This window comes from Eucyclogobius newberryi, unplaced genomic scaffold (assembly GCF_026437365.1).
Source record: "Eucyclogobius newberryi isolate DKJ021-1_F unplaced genomic scaffold, fEucNew1.0.hap1 SCAF_15, whole genome shotgun sequence".
Classification (NCBI taxonomy): Eukaryota; Metazoa; Chordata; class Actinopteri; order Gobiiformes; family Gobiidae; genus Eucyclogobius; species Eucyclogobius newberryi.
In genome coordinates this window covers 26959354-26976861 of record NW_027315779.1, presented here as the reverse complement: position 1 = coordinate 26976861, position 17508 = coordinate 26959354, and the positions used below count along the sequence as shown (strand labels likewise).

Here is a 17508-nt window from a genome sequence, read left to right as displayed (position 1 = left end):
TAATTTTATTGTATTTCTGTTTCTGTAATTTCTTTGTGATTTGAATGCATTTTTCCTGCTGTGTGAAGCACTTTGAATTGCCTTGTGTATGAAATGTGCTCTACAAATAAACTTGCCTTGCTTTACAATTATATCATTACATTCCAGCCTGTTCCCCTGTTATTGCGGTTGAGATGTCAGAAGTTGCCTTTAGATTTGAGACATAAACAAGTCACGATCCAGTACAAACTTCCAGGGACATGGGGAGGAGCGTCGTCCTACAGTTGGGACTCTCGTGTCGTGTTGGGAAAGACAAAGACACCATATTCTGCTTGGACAGCAAGTCAAATGACAAAGGAGATGGGAATTCAGGAGAGAAGTGATTGTCCTGCGGTGTCAGGTCCACCGTTCTGGATATTGCCTACAGTCGAGTTGATTTTTATGTGCCTGAGATGGAAAGTAGAGGTGGGAGGAATTTAGTGGAGGCTGTGTATGAGAGAATTCAGAATATTTACTACTTTCATTTATACAAATGGGTCCAAAGAATCGGAATCAGGGAAAAGAGGTTTTGAGTTTGTCACACCGGAGTTGAATATTAAAAAAAAATAGCAGAGAGCATCTGATCACTTTCTTGTTTGAGATGATCACCACAATTTTGAAGGCGTTGCAGTGAGCAGAAGAGAATAGAAGCCCTGATATGTTCTGACTCATTAGCATAATCAACTACTATTCACACTTTTTCCTCACAGAGCCGACCAGACCTACTCTATGAAGTATTTAACATCTTGTTGCTCATCAGCAAATTCATGTCAACTTTATGTGGGTCCCTGCTCATAAGGAGGTTGTTGGGATTGAGATGGATGATTGTCTTGTGAAACAGGCTCTAAAACAGGAGAGTTTTTGAGGCAGACTTCAGTAAATCAGAGGTGAAAGTTATTATCAAACTCAGGTTGTATCAGAGAAGCAGCGGTGCTGGGATGAAGGGCCGCAGGGGCCACACAACTATCAAATGAAGGTAGAATAAAACGGTGGAACATGTCCTTTTGCACTGCAGTCAGGGCCGGCCCCAGCACATTTGGTGCCCTAGGCGAGCTACTCCCCTGGCGCCCCCCCCCAAAAAAACACATATATAACAATTTGTTAGATTTATTTGTCAATTCCAAAATAGTGTTTGGATACATAGAAGGGGGCGCAAAAAACTCCGCCAAGCAAAAAAAAAAAAAAAAAAAGTTTAACCCAGAGGGCGGCGCCCCCCCTGCAGTGCCGCCCCTGGCACCTGCCTATACGGCCTAGTGGAAGGGCCGGCCCTGACTGCAGTAGTTACAATATAAAGAGGGAGATTTTGAGGGTGTTTAATTTAACATATATTGAAATGTACAGAAGGGGGAGTTTAATGTCATTTAAATGTTTAAGGGAGACAGATCTGAACGAATTTGAAGAAGACAATGTAGAAACGTAGATCCTCTGGCCCACACTCCAGTAGGTGGCGGATGTTCACCTAAACGTTGGTGCCGCCAGAAAACCACAAGAAGAAGAAGCGGCCCGTATCGAACATCGTGCTACTCACAAAACCCTTGAAAATGTCCAAAGACCAAACGCTGAGAACTTTGGTGACTGTGTGGCTGACTGCGACTGCAGAAAGAACGATAGTGGAGAATGAGGAGGAACTGTGTGACTCTAAACAGGAGAACCAGAGGAAACAGGAGCTGCTGGACTCGGCTCTGAAAGCTCTGAGCCCGAGGGTCGTGCTGAACAGACACGGTGAGTCTTGTTTATGAGCCTAAGTCTTATGAGCTGCATGAAGTCTTCTGTATCCTAGACACCAATCTATTCACTCACCTGTCGTGAGTTGGACTAGTGGTCAGTCCTTTGGTGCTGCAGCGAAAAACTCTCGAGCGATCGCTTCTGAGTTTCAGAGCAACAAGCGACGATGACTTTGAAAAACTGACCAAAACAAGCGACCAAAGACTCACAAAAATAAGACCATGGCCCTTTCTCAATACTCAAGAACGCAAGTACGTGTGTTCTCGGCAAGTACGTTCTTGCTGACAACACGAAAAGTGCGGACTTGTGAAGAACGGGAGCTCGATGCTAATGAGCGGCTAGCCTAGCTAGCCTCTTCTTCTTCTAATTATTTCCGCGAGGCTGTAGATATGAGGCGCGATGCTGCCCTCTTCCGGTATGAATAGATACCGTCAGATTCTTGAATAAAAGCCAGAACGACGAAAAAAAGAGAACGGCTTTTTCATCTTGCTTTGCATACGAAAAAAACATTGACTCCGAGGTCAGCGAGCTCCTTAAAGAGCTGCCTTCTCTCTCTGCTGTATTTGCTGCATGACAACATAACATGATATAGTTTCAGGATTCCCACAATCACAAAGCCCATTAGGATGTTTGCTCACTCCAATGCAATGTACTGAAAATAACAATTTTTCTTTTAATATTAAGGTAATATTGGATCATATCAAATTTATTTATAGAGCACAATTTGTACAAATGTGCAATTCAAAGTGCTTTACAACATAAAAATCACATAAAAACACAATACAGTGCAAGTCACAATAAACATGTCGGTGTAATCCCTCATTTGTCCAGGAGTGTTCCATTGTAGATAAAAAAAATGTGTTGAAGTCATCTGCACTTCCATCCAAGAGTCATTCTCAATCTGTTAATCAAGACCGGGAACTCGGATATTTATCCTACTCTGAGTTGGCCCTGCCCACTGGGCGGGACCTCCTGATAAAGGATGTTTTTGGTTTCACCAGAAACTAACTCTCTCAATCAATCTAGCCTCTTTGCTTACTTTTTTTTCTTTTGCAAAATTCCATTATAAACAGATTGAAGGTTGAATCTTAAAGGCGCAATGGGCGATTTGAGAACGCAGGCGGAAGTGCGCATGCGCACTCCCCCGTGTGGACTGATACAACACACACGTGCGTTTGTTTATTAGTGCAACGGAGCGCATCGCATCTCGTCTCCCGTAGATTTCAGTCTACTTATGAGTCAGCTCGAACTGTCTTTCTCCGTCTTCATTTTGTCCCGTCACTGAGGGAACTATATTATGATAGATCAATGCGCTTAGACACGCGGAAATGTGGGACGATCCGCACGCGGCTGCAGGTGAGCGATAGGTGCGTTTTATGATTGATACGTGGCTGAACTAATCGGAAGTCCACGCCACGAGGAAATAAGACTCAAATTTATGCCAAAAAATCATCCATTCAACCTTGAAACCACTGTTTCCTTTTTTTTAAAACAAAAATAGCCTCTTTAACTCCTCTTTCAAACCATCTTTTCTCCTGCTTAGAACTTTCACCTCACTGTCTTCGATAGAGTGGTTAGTAGCTTCAAGATGAAGATGCACTGTGCTCTGTGGTCTTGAATTTGCATGTCTTCTGTGCTGATAAATCCTCTTGTGAGGCTTTATCAGGTGGTGTTTAGTCTCTCCTACGTACCGCTTTTTACAAACTACATTGCTCTGTTTTTGTGTCTGCATCTTGTTCTTAGGGTGAACCAGTTTTTGTCTTAAAGTGTTGCCTGGTTTAAAATAAACAGGCATTTCGTGTTGTCTAAAATTTCTTTGCAGTTTTTCAGTCCCGAGACATGAGGGATAGAAACACGCCTCCTTCTATGTTCTGTTTCCCTTTTGTCCCTTTTGTCCTACTTTTTAGTTCTCTTCACTCTGTTAAGAGCTCAAGCGGGGTATCCACAGTCTGAGAGAGAATTCCGAACGTGTTTTCCTCTTTCCTCTTGCCCTCTGAGTTAGTGGGCACCTCTTGTGCTCTGTGTTGTAAAGTTCTGATCACTCACAGCTTATGGTGTAGTGGGTGATTAGAGCCAAAGAGCAGATACTGATCCGTGTGTGTAGGTTTCCTATATACTTCTATCTAGAGCTTCCCCTCCTCTCCTCTGATAGTGGAACAATCAAGAAAGGCCAAGCAGTTCTCCTTAGCATCTTCTCTTGTAAACCTGATATAAGGGTCCACAGCATTGATCAGCTCTGAGAAGGCTTCCAGCTCTTTTTTCTTGTTTGTTGCAAATGTGTCATCCACGCAGCAAAAGTTTTGAGGCAATGTCTGTTTATTTTAAACCAAGCAACACTTTTAGACAAAAACTGGTTCATCCTAAGGACAAGATGCCGACACAAAAATAGAGCAATGTAGTTTACTCTATCCAATGCAGTGATGAGGCGCTGATAGCCCATTAAAGGGCTGATACTTAACAAAGAGGGTTAGTAGAATACATATCTGGGTTCCCGTTCTTGATTTGCAGATTGAGAATGACTCTCGGGTGAGTGTAAATACATTTTGTTTTTCCTAATAAACAGAATCCAGATGACTACTACTGACTCTTTTTCTACAAAGTCACAATAAACCAATGAAACATAAAACACATGGTATTTCAAATATTAAAAAACAGGTAAAAGTGTTTCAGTCATAGGCGCGGCTAAACTAAACAGTCTTTAGCTTAAAGTTAAACACAGCCAGGGTGGGGGCCTGTCTCACAATCTCGGTGCCAAAACGCTTGTTTCAATACGGCATCACTAAGTCACATGACCCACGCTGGTGGCTCCTTCTCTTGTTCAGTTCTGTGTATCGCACCCTCCTGAGGAGGACCTTTGCCTCTGCTGGTGTTTTGAGCTCAGGTTTTTACCTTCACCAGAAGAGTCGCCAGGAACAAAAACCCATGCTTCAGTTTTCTCTTCTTGAATTACACACAGATGTGATCAAACATTTCTCATTGATGACCTTCGTACGGAATATCCGGGGTAAAGAAGGTGCTTTTGCCTTTGTAATGGAGGTCTCCGTTTGCTACTTTGATGACGCGTTCTTTCACATGCTCATTAAGAAACCTCATTATCAGGCCTCGTGGTTTATTAGCTGCTTGTCATGTTTAGCCCAGGTGATGTGCTCTTTCTGTTGTATTGGGGGAACCGCAACTCTTGATCCCGAAATGAGCTCTGGGATTTCCTTCTCAAGGAAACTTTCAGTGTCGTCTCCTTCTCCCGCCAGGACTCCCACAAGTCTGATTGTTCCTACAGGATCTGGACACAAAATTGCGGATCTTACTTTTCGTGTTCTTGACCTTCTTCCGCAGCAGCACTACCCTGGCCCTCAATTCTCTGTACAATTTGTAGATTAGCCTCACCAATGCGTGCTCCGTCCCCTCCTCCTGAACATAAATAAAAGGTATTTCTTAATTAATTTTTGTTTATATTATTGGTTTATTTTGTTGGGCAGTTATCTTGGAGTTTGAGTTGATGCCATCTAATTTTTCTAATTTGTCAACGAAAATATACGCCAGTCGCATAACGTTATCAGCCTTCGCCTTTACGTGCTGGCGGCTTGTGTAGAGTGCGAACCCTGCACCCGGCCTAACCATGAAAAAATCCCAAAGAAGAAAAGTTCCGAAAGAAAATAGAGAGTTTAATTCAGCGTGGACATATTAATTTGCCTTCATCGCCAATGACGCTGGCTTACCTGCTGTTTGTTATGTGGCGAGAAGATATTGAACAACAAAAAATGTAACGTTGAAAGAGACTTCCAAAACAAGCACTCTGCATTTGCCGAAAATACCCAACCAAAGATGAGCGAAAGAGCGCAATTTCGGAAGTAAACTATCTTTCAAGGCAACTAACACTGCTGGTTTTGTGGCAGCTCTGGAGAAAGAATATATGAAAGGTTCGTTCATAAAAATATCAGCGCATCTTCTCTGACTGTAAAAACAAGCAGGAAATTGTTCGGAAAATTAAATAAATGCCTCAGGACCACGAACATGGCAGAAAACGTCACCAGTAAGCAAATTGAGGACATCAATTTAGCTCAAGCTTTTTCAATTGCTTGTGATGAGTCAAGTGACGTAAACGATGTTGAGCAGACAGCACTGTTATGCAGATATGTCAACTCTGATGGGCCGCAGGAAGAACTGATTGAACTCATACCGCTAAAGAGCCAAAGTTGGGGCCAGAACATTTGTGAAGCTGTTGTGAAGCGAAAGGAATAAAGACCACTCACCTGGAATGAGTATCTACTGATGGGGCACCCAGTATGAGAGGAGCACAAAGGGCTTTGTGAAGTTACTTCAAAAGTCACTGGATTGAGAGCTGATGACGTTTCACTGCATCCTCCACCAAGAAGCACTGTGCGCACAAACATTCCCCCCTGAATGTACGGAAGTTATGAACCTCTTTATCAAGATGGTGAACAAAATAATTGCGAATGGGTTGAGCCACCGTTAGTTTTGTTCATTGTTGGAAGAAGTCGGCAACGAATATTCAGATCTCCTGCTGCACTTAAATCCTGAAACAATTCTGAAATGGAAGACTAGAATTGGCTGGGGAAGTTTTACTACAAATCTCCAAGAAAAGGGAAGCACGGCCCTGCAGATGCTGGAGGATATTTCCGCGTTTGAGCGCAAGATGACGGTGTTTGCAAGAGATGTGCAAAAAGGTACGCTCTTTCACTCCCCCCATAAGAGCGTTCAAAGAAGCGAACAATCAAATAGTTTGATTATTTTTACCGTGCCGTCATTGCAATGCAAGCTGCATTTGGAGAAAGATTCAATGATTTCAGAAAGGAGAAACTTACTCTTTCTTTCCCTGTCACACCGCTGGACATCGACCCGTCCTTTCTGAACACAGCTGCATTCATCGGAGTAAGTAAGCCTGATCTAGAAATTGAACTGGCTGACATAGCGGATAAAGAGATGTGGGTAAATAAGTTCAAATCCCTGACGGCGGAGCTTGAAGAAATCGCTCGTCAGAAGGCTGTTCACGCTAAAGAGCACAAATGGACACACCCTGACAAACTTGTTTTTGAAACATGGAGTCCATTCCTGACATGTATATTAACATGAAAAATGATGCCTTTGGAGTCCGGTCCATCTTTGGGTCAACATATTTAGGAGAATAAGTTTTCTCAAGCATGAACTTGATAAAGTCCAAATTCCGCTCCTGCCTCACAGATGAGAGCCTCCAGTCTTGTGTAAAGATTAAAGTCACATCTTACAGCCCCGACATAGGGAAGATCTGCAGCGAATTTCAGACACAAAAATCACATTAAACAGGCAAGAACAATAGCATTTAAACATTTATTTCAGACTCTGATCAGATGATGTAGTTTTGTTGTATGTTCAGATGCTTGGTTGATTGCAGGCTGAGCAAAAAACCCAAAGAGGACCAGAAAACACTGACATGGGCTTGTCAAAGACGCTCCTAATTTTATATTCATTTTTAAAGATGCTAAGCTGCTGCTAAATGTATTATTTATATCAAAGTGGGGTAGTTTTTATTTTACCTTTACACAAATAAAGGACTTAAATAGGCCTACAGTTCACAGTTTAATTTATTTCAAAGTACGCCTACAAATGCACACAGCACTTCTGTTGTTATATTCAGTGGTTGTAACGGGTCAAATAAATAAAAGATGACAACTTTTAAAAGTTTACACACTCTGTTATTTTTTGCGGCTCCTGACGATTTTTTTGGTAGAAGAGGGGGCAAAATGGCTCTTTTGATAATAAAGTCTGATCTTCTTTACTTTTTTTGTGAAATCACCCAGCCAAATAGATGTGTCTGCGTAAACAGTTAACACATTTATTCCTTCATTGTGTCCTGCAGGTGTCCAGCTCCCCTCTCTGAGTCCTGGTCCTGATCTGAAACTGGAAATTCCAGAGAGTCTACTTATTAAAGAGGAGCCAGAAGAACAGAGCATCAAACAGGAAGAAGAACAGCTGCAAATGTGAGTTTCAAACACTTTTACAAACATTTAGATTAGTTTTTCTACAAATCAAATCAATTTCCTGTGGATATTTTAAAGAAGTATTTATATTTATTTTTAAAATCTATTTTGTAATTTCATTCCATCCATTTTCTTCCGCTTATCCTGGGCCGGGTTGCGGGGGCAGCTGTCTAAGCAGGGACTCCCTTCTTAGATATGCATTTGGCGCTTTGGACGTGCGTCCGAGGGTCGAGAGCGCCCAAAGCGTCGACGCCGAGATGTTCAGCTTTGTCCAACTTTCTGCGGCAGATGCGCCGCCGCAGCCAATCAGAGATGATGCTCCAGTGACGTGCTACGCACGACCCAGAAGAAGACCCAAAACAAACCCCGAAAGATTTTAAAAAATCCTTAAGCTCTGTGGGACAAATAAAGGCTTATCTTATCTTATCTCAATATGAACTCAGTAAATTATCTCAATTTCACAATTTTGATTAGATCTTCTTCAGAAAGTTCACATCACCATCACCACAATCACAGCTATTATTATATAAATATATAGCTACTATTTTTTTGAGTCTTAAAAAAGGGTAATTTGGTAATTTTCAGATTGTAACAAAATAGCTATATCAAGAAATTATTTAACTACAGGAATGTGCTGCTTCTCTGCTTAATTTAAGCATAATTCCAGTTACTGGCTGGTTTAGCTCAGCAGGTAAAGCGATACATGGGGTGTGGGCGATGCGGGATCAAGACCCACACTGACCTTAATACAATCATCATGTTTTTTTCATGTTTAAAATGTTTTAAGTCATAGATTTCACAGTGTGTAGTGTTTGTTATAGAGATTTTATTCAACAGCAACAGTTTGATGTGAAAATGTGTCATTTGTGCAGAGCTGAGGTTGAGCCTCTCCTCTGCACCGATCCCTGCTCTGAGCACTGATTGGCTGCTCTGGCTGTCCATCTGAAATGCTCTTCTCCATCTCTGATTGATGCTGGCTCTGCTTACCTGCTGAACTCGCGTGTGATTGGCTCCATGTGGGAGAGAGCGTAGCAAGTGTGGGATCTTTACATTAGACTAACTCTAACCTAGAATAGACAACAACATGCAAACAGCATGATCGTTCTAACGATAAATTAGTTGCGGTCGACAGTGTAGCAGTGGCTCAGAGGGTTTTATTTATCTACAAAGCTAAAGCAGAACAACTACAGGACAAACAGGAGCTCATTGAGGCAAAGGGAAGACTGACTTTTGCTTTCTACAAATATTATACAAGCTAAATCATATCTCAAGAAGCACACATTCAAATCATTTATCAATCATAAAGTATTGCGCAATGACTTCCCTCTTTCTTTTTGGGCTTAGCCCTGGATGTTTAATATGCCTGGCTCTGCCTCTGCAATAGCTGCTGCATATTGTGCCTGCTTTATAATGATACATTTATTATATTTAAAACCTATTTAAACCCTTTCAGCTCCGTCCCTGAGTCGAGTGCTGTCTTTGTGAAGACAGAAGAATCCTCACTGCTCCAACAAACACAAACTGAGCCCAAAGAAGAGCAAACACAGGGAGAGGACATCAGTTCAGAGCCACATTTCCACTCAGAGACTGAAGGAGATACAGAGCACTCTTCTGACACTGACAATGATGAAGACTGGAGAGCTCCACTCAGAGGTTCAGCTGCACAGAAGGAGACAGAGGCTGATGAAGAACACTACAACCAAATCCAGATCAGAAACTCAAGCACAGCTGTACAAAAATCAGGTCTATCCCCCAAATCTGCACCAGAGTCTAATGTGAACACTGGAGACATGTCTGGAACAGCCAAAGGAGCTGAGGAGAAGAAACACCAGTGCTCTGTTTGTACAAAGAGATTTGGGTCTCAACCGCACACAGGTGAGAAACATTTCAGCTGTTCAATCTGTAATAAAAACTTTGCCTTTAAGTGTCGTCTTGCAGAACACATGAGAAAACATGCAGGTTGGAAACCATTCAGCTGTTCAATCTGTAAGAAAAACTTTTTCCATAAGAGTCATCTTGCAAGACATGTAGTAACACACACAGACGAGAAACCTTTTAGTTGTTCAATTTGTAAGAAGAACTTTGCCCAAAAAGGTAACCTTGCTGAACACATTAAAATACACACTGGTGGGAAACCTTTCAGCTGTTCAATATGTAATAAAGCATTTGCCAAAACGCGTAATCTAACCTTGCATATGAAAACACACACAGGTGAGAAGCCTTTCAGCTGTTCAATCTGTAAGAAAAACTTTTTCCATAAAGGGGATTTAGCGAGACACATGATAATACACACGAACGAGAAACCTTTCAGTTGTTCAATCTGTAATAAAACATTTGCCCGAAAAGGTGACTTTGTAAGACACATGACGACACACACCGACAAGAAACCTTTCAGCTGTTCAATCTGTAACAACATATTTTCCCATGAGAGTTATCTTGCAAAACACATGACAATACACAATAAACCTTTCAGCTGTACAATTTGTAAGAAAAGCGTTGCCAATAAGGTTCATCTTACACTACACATGAGAAATCACACAGGTGAAAAACCTTTCATCTGTTCAGTCTGTAATAAAACATTTGCCCAAAGGTCTACTCTTACAGTGCATATGAGAACCCACACAGGTGAGACGCCTTTCAGCTGTTCATTATGTACAAAAGAATGTATCAGTAAGGCTCAGCTAGCAATACACATGATAACACACACAGGTGAGAAACCATTCAGCTGTTCAATCTGTAATAAAACATTTGCCCGAAAGTGTACTCTTACAATACATATGAGAACACACACAGGCATGAAACCATTCAGCTGTTCAATCTGTAATAAAACATTTGCCCGAAAGTGTATTCTTACAGTGCATATGAGAATTCACACAGGCATGAAACTTTTCAGCTGTTCAATTTGTAACAAAACATTTGCCCAGAATTGTCAAGTTGTAGCACACATGAGAACACACAGGTGAAGGACCATGTTATTTGTCACTCATCTCCCGTGTTGAAATGCCAGCCTAAACAGGAACAACTGGAAAACCATTTCATACCGACAACACATCGTGATAGTTTATTTTGACAGAATATCGCCCTGAAAATATCTCGATAAACAATATTATTTAGCGTATCATTTTACTGATGCAATAATTCTAGACAATAATCTCTACTTGTATGTTTCTACAAAATAGATCAGTTCAACAATATCTCATTGTTTTTTTCATGTTAATTTGATGTAAAATACGAAACTGATCATGAGTTTTGTGAAGGAGGATTCTGCTTTTACACACTCAGAAAATCAGACGCACATGTTGTGCATGTTTTTACCTGCCGAATGATGAGTCGATATAGTCATTATCGTAACAGGCCGAGCTGAGACAGTGGTGGGAGTGACCACGGCTAATGTTTTCTCCCAAACAAGCCCACACAAAAGAAATGTGGAAATGTTGAAGAAATTGCATGTGATGTATGCAATCTATGCAAACCAATATGACAAAAAAGTGAAATAGAATATTGAAGGCAATGATATTTATGTTATATTTATGTTATAAAAACTTAATTAAAATTATGTAGGTAGTTGATGATAATGGTGATATTATGACAGTGGCAGATTGTGTTCCAACAGCATCTACTACATGGTCAGATGAAGATTGATTATGATTTCACTTGTTAACTATGTATTTTGTTGTTTTCTCTCTTATCTGCATTTTATTGAAATGTTTTATGGTTTGTTATGTTTTCTGTCATTATCAAAATAAAGGTATTTAATCAGTTTACTGCAAATAAAAAGTGTCATCGTTGTGTTTCATTTTCTGTCCAAACAGTGATTTATGAACACAACTTATGTTGTTTGTCTGTGGTCAAATACTCTGAGGGTAAATATACGTGCAGGACAGGTTAGACTCACTACACTACAACATATTAACATACTCTTTTGTGCAGAATGCGTGTAAACATTTCATCGCTTCTTCACTTTTTGTCTGTTCTTTATAATTATATATTTTGGTTGCACTAGTTTCCTGAAAAGGAATATACTTTTTCTTCTTCTTTTATTGTTTTATATATGCTGTACTCTATTACTTCTCAACAGTCCACACCCCTCAGGCATGATTGGACATCTGATCCTGCACGCTGTATTGTGTATAACTGTTGTATTTTTTCTGTTCAAGTAATGTTTTTTCCTCTTGGCTGCTTTTTTCCCTTCTTGGGTAAAAAAGTGTTTTGTTTTGTTAAAAAAAAAAAAAAAAAGTATTTAAGTATTTCAAAGTATTCGAAAAGTATTTATTAGATTAAAATCTTGAATACGATTTATGAACCTGAAAACAGAAAACACTCTCGAAAAACAAGTAATTGGCTGAGAAAGATTAGGTGCCCAAAATGATTTATTTATTTGACTTAAATCAAACCTTTTAGGTCAAAGGTTAAAAAGATATGTAGAAAATCCCACATCCTGATGGAAATTTATATCACACGATATTTGTTTGCATATTATTAAAGTTTCTCATGAGCTGTAAATACACTGTCTAAATGACCCATCAAATTATCAACTCACTCACTCTCTCACTTTACTGGTGGAAACTATACTCACTATTTATCTCCCACAAGAAAATGATTTAGAATAATGGCAATATAATCATTAAAATACAACGTCTATACAAAGAAGATAAATGAGGCCTTATGTTTGGATCAGATGTATAATGATCTACACGATAAATCAATTCCTGTCAAATATAGAGAATTCCAGGATGTAATAACAGCAATCTCTTCTGGAATACATATGTGAACAAAGTATCACCTAAAATACCAGGAATTCAGTACTACAATACCGATTGTTATTCTCAGTAAATATTAACACATATAAAATGTACAAACAAATCAATTAAAAAACTCTATGAAAAACGATGATGAAATAATCCTCCATAACATCTATCAATACAACTGTATAATCTCCTAATTTGCAGATTATTGTACGTTTTGTGATGATGAAATTGAAAATATCATTATCTCTTTTGGTCCTGTTTGGAAAGAAACATCTCAATTTATATCTAACAACTTTGCTGTAAAATATGGAATTTTCTATCAAGGACATTATAACATGTACTAACCTTACTTACAATGACCTTGATTATATAACAATTTAATTGGTAATCTATTAGGAACATTTAATTTACACAAAACAAAATTCTCCAAAACACCCCCAAATTTAACATTTCTGATAGATTTAAATGTGTCTATTGATACTATTAAAAATGTGAATAACAAGAAAAATAATGAACTGTTCAACAAATGTCCCTCCCATGGTCTTTGTGTTCTTTGTATGTGTTTTCCTTTTGCCTTTTAGTTTTCTTATGTACACATTTAATTAGCTGTGCTTATCAATTCTGAATATCATATGTTAATGTGATATGTTGATTTTCTGTCAATTGATATCCTGAATAATAATAGTAATAGTAATAACGATGAAAAAGGCTCGGACAGCGCCTCTAACGGTGACGCAGTACACACTCCATACCGAACGATGGCGATGATGCGCTTTAGTAGCGTGAAAACTACTATCACAACATTAGTAGAAGAAAAAGCACGTTTTGTGCTACTCACAAAAACCTTTGTGAAAATGTCCAAAGACCAAACTCTGAGAACTTCTGTGACTGCGTGGCTGACTGCGACTGCAGAAAGAACGATAGTGGAGAATGAGGAGGAACTGTGTGACTCTAAACAGGAGAACCAGAGGAAACAGGAGCTGCTGGACTCGGCTCCGAAAGCTCTGAGCCCGAGGGTCGTGCTGAACAGACACGATGAGTCTTGTTTAAGTCTAATGAGCTGCATGAAGTCTTCTGTATCCTATACACCAATCTATTCAAATATATGGATTGCTGTAATGCTTGTATTACATGGATCTATTCAAATAAACACATAGGATGTTGTCGGTGTAATCCCTCATTCGTCCAGGCGTGTTCCATAGTAGAAAAAGCTTCAGTTGTAGTCATCTGGACTCAGTTAGAAAAAATAACTCAGTTAGAAAATAAATTATTTTTTCTAACTGAGTCCAGATGACTACAACTGAAGCTTTTTCTACTACATGGGATGTTGTTAGCTTAAACCTGTCATGAGTTGGACTAGTGGTCAGTTCTTTGATACTGCAGTGAAAAACCCTCGAGCGATCGCTTCACTTTAGAGTTTCAGAGCAACAAGCGACAAAACAAAAACAACAATTGGAACAACCCTCTAGTGATGGTCGTATTGAAACGGCCATTTTGGCCTCGTTTTGAAGCCACTTGCTTCTACTACATTAACAGCTGTTATGCCCTCTCTTCTAATCCCTCTCATTTTCCTTCCCATACAATTCCCAGAGGAGTAGTCCTACGTATATTCATTTATTCGTATGAATATTTATTCATATTCATATATTTTCTATTCTAATATCTTCTGGAAGTTGTGTGTTCAAGTCTGTTTAAGTCTTCTATTTCTCACCTTTACTGCCTCAATACACTCTTCTGTCCACCAGGGGACAGCCTTGCTACTCATTCTCCCCTTAGAATTTCCATCCATCCATTTTCTACCGCTTCTTAGAATTTCCAAATTTAGCAAATATGGTACGATCTGCTAACTATATCCAACCTTAAATTGACCTCCTCCATATCCCTCACACACACACTGAACACCCACCTCTCCTGTCTTTCCCCCCCTCGCTCTCTTCCTTATTTATAGTTGCAGAAAAAGGTTCATCTGGACTCCGTTTTTGAAAAAACTGAAAGTTTCGACTCTCATCCAAGAGTCATTCTCAATCTGCAAATATAGACTGCAAACTCAGATATTTATCCTACTCTGTGGCAAGTCCTGCCCGGTGGGCAAATTATGAAAAAAAGTTGTTGGTTTTCTCCCCCTCTAAAGCCTTAGTCTGAACAAATCACAACGCAATGACTTCCTGTTTCCTCCACTCATCACAAAGCACTTAAAATGGCTTAAGATTAAGCTTAATAAAGCCATCAGGCAAACACATTCTGTACTCAATCTTAGGAACATGCACATCAACCCTCACTTTTCCATCTGTAAAAACAGGAATCGTTTGGCCTCAGAACAATTTTATGTCATATACAAAGTCAATATGGCACAATTAAAACCCTTCATCCTTGTATTAATTATGCATCTCAATAACCGTGAAGCAAACCTCAAAAGCCACTTTGTAGATCTAATATATCATGTGTTTAACTTTCACAGATAAAACTAAGAAATGAGTGAGTCAATCTCCAGAATTCAAGTTTTCTATTGTCTTTTAAAAGCTGTTTGCTCTCCGCGCTGTTTCCCTTTGATTTATAAAAGTTTGTGATGTCGTATTAAGTTAATATGTATAATAAGTTAAATTGAGACGAACGCATGTTAAATTTAACACATGTTTATAACATATTAAACCATCCATCCATCTTCTTCCGCTTATCCGGGGGCAGAAATCTAAGCAGGGAATCTCAGACGTCTCTCACCCCAGGAGGCTCCTGCGTGTCCAGGAGGCTCCAGCGTGTCCAGGAGGCTCCTGCGTGTCCAGGAGGCTCCAGCGTGTCCAGGAGGCTCCTGCGTGTCCAGGAGGCTCCAGCGTGTCCAGGAGGCTCCAGCGTGTCCAGGAGGCTCCAGCGTGTCCAGGAGGCTCCTCTGCGTGTCCAGGAGGCTCCAGCGTGTCCAGGAGGCTCCAGCGTGTCCAGGAGGCTCCAGCGTGTCCAGGAGGCTCCAGCGTGTCCAGGAGGCTCCTCTGCGTGTCCAGGAGGCCCCTCTGTGTGTCCAGGAGGCTCCAGCGTGTCCAGGAGGCTCCAGCGTGTCCGAGCCTCATCTCTAAGCGGCCCATGGGCTTTATAAGACATATTACAATCTTATTAGTTATGTTTTCAAAAGCAGCAGTCACCAATGACTTTGATTTAAAATCCTGATCGTTCAAAGTGTGCAAAAAAATGAATAAATATATATTTTTTGGCCCAATGGACAAGTCTGCATAAGGAGTTAACATATTTATTTCTTGTGTCCTGCAGGTGTCCAGCTACCTTCTCCGAGTCCTGGTCCTGATCTGAAACAGGAAATCCCAGAGACTCTACTGATTAAAGAGGAGCCAGAAGAACAGAGCATCAAACAGGAGGAAGAGCAGTTGCAAATGTGAGTCTCAAACACAAATAAGAAGATCTTCTTCTACAGCGTGTCAAACGCTTGTGGTTCCTGCTAGTTTGCCCTCTTGTGGCCGTTTGCCAGTAAAAATCTATAAATTAGATGCACCGTTATAATAATCACAGGGTTCAAAGCGTGGGAAAAAAGTAGGAGCTTAAAGTCCAAAGAGTACGGTACACATCCCATTGGGCCATTCTAATAGCCAGAACACAGATCTTATATTTATAGTGCGTACAGAAAGTATTCAGACCCCTTTTCTATTTTTCACTTTGTTTCATTGCAGCCATTTGCTATTATAAAAAAAGTTTTATTTCTCAGAAATGTAGACATTTTTGCAAATGTATTAGAAAATAAACATTTAAATATCACCATGTGATATTTAAATAAGTATTCAGATAAGTATAATAATTATTCAGACCCTTTGCTCATATTTAATTAGTTTAATTAATATGAAATTATATTTATATTTCATCCACCTGTTCAATATATTTCATTAACTGCTGCCTAAAGTGCTTTGAGTGCTTTGGAGGTGGAAAAGCGGTATATAAATTCACTGTAATATGTTTAATATCATTGAGTCCATCTTCACCTTTTCCATCATTGTGTGATACGTTGGAGCCACAGCCAGGGACAAACGGAGACTACAGCGCATTGTGCCTCTGCTGAGAAGGTGATCAGCTGCAGACTTCCATCTCTGCAGGACCTGTACGTCTCAAGAGCCTTCTTACCTTGGATACGGACTATTTGGGCCACTCCCCTCAGGCAGGAGGCCACTCCCCTCAGGCAGGAAGCTACGGTCCGTCCGGACCAGAACCTCCTGCCACAAGAACAGTTTCTTTCCCTCTGCCGTTGGACTCATGAACACTTCTTAAACACCTGCCACTTTAACAATTATTCAACCAATACCATTAACGCACTGTTCATTTTCTGCACTATTTCCGACCATCTGTAAATTTGTGTGTAAATATCCGTGTGCATACTGAGACAAGGTAAAAAAATAAAGTTATTTAATTTATACATGCCATATTTGACTATAGACGTTGCGATTATTATTATTTTGTATTATTCATTGTTTTATGTTGCACCTATCGCCAAGACAAGTTACTATTTTCCTAATAATCATCAGCATCAGTATACATTTTTGTTCAAGATCCGTGTAACAATATTGTATTACTTTTTAATGTTCATTTGAAGTAAAGATGATCATGTGTGAAGGAGAAAACTACTTTTATCAACAATTCAGAACATCAGACACTCACTGGACTCTGTGACTGTCACTGAGTCAGAAAACCTGTCACCAAAGGCAACGATGTGATTGGCTGATAGGCGTCACTTGCAAAAACCCTTTCCAACTTGTTGCAGAGGAGGAAAAGATGCTGCACATGTTGTGGAATTTCTGCAAACAATTACCAAGGAATAATGAAAATTAACAGAGTTCATCTTTCTCAAAAGGTGGATCTTTATTTTCTCGTGCACGGTAAATAATCTCTGTCCCTAACAAAGGTTTCTGTCCCTCATCTTTCAGAATCATGACAATACACATTCTTTTAAAGGCAGTGACATAAACTGACACGTACGCACATCATCATAATCAAATCAGCTCCAAAAGAGATAGAACAACCCTCACGGATGCAAAGATTCGAGCCATCTCTCTTGG

The 17508-nt window shown here is 40.0% G+C and overlaps 1 protein-coding gene across 1 annotated transcript; it reads left to right on the top strand.

Moving 5' to 3' along the window:
- The first annotated feature begins 1498 nt into the window (after positions 1–1498).
- On the top strand, positions 1499–11110 carry LOC140361195 (uncharacterized). Its single transcript, XM_072446915.1, has 3 exons — positions 1499–1740; positions 7598–7718; positions 9172–11110. Exons 1-3 carry the CDS (start codon positions 1560–1562, stop codon positions 10679–10681), a joined length of 1812 nt encoding a protein of 603 aa, XP_072303016.1. The 5' UTR covers positions 1499–1559; the 3' UTR covers positions 10682–11110.
- Positions 11111–17508: the final 6398 nt, after the last annotated feature.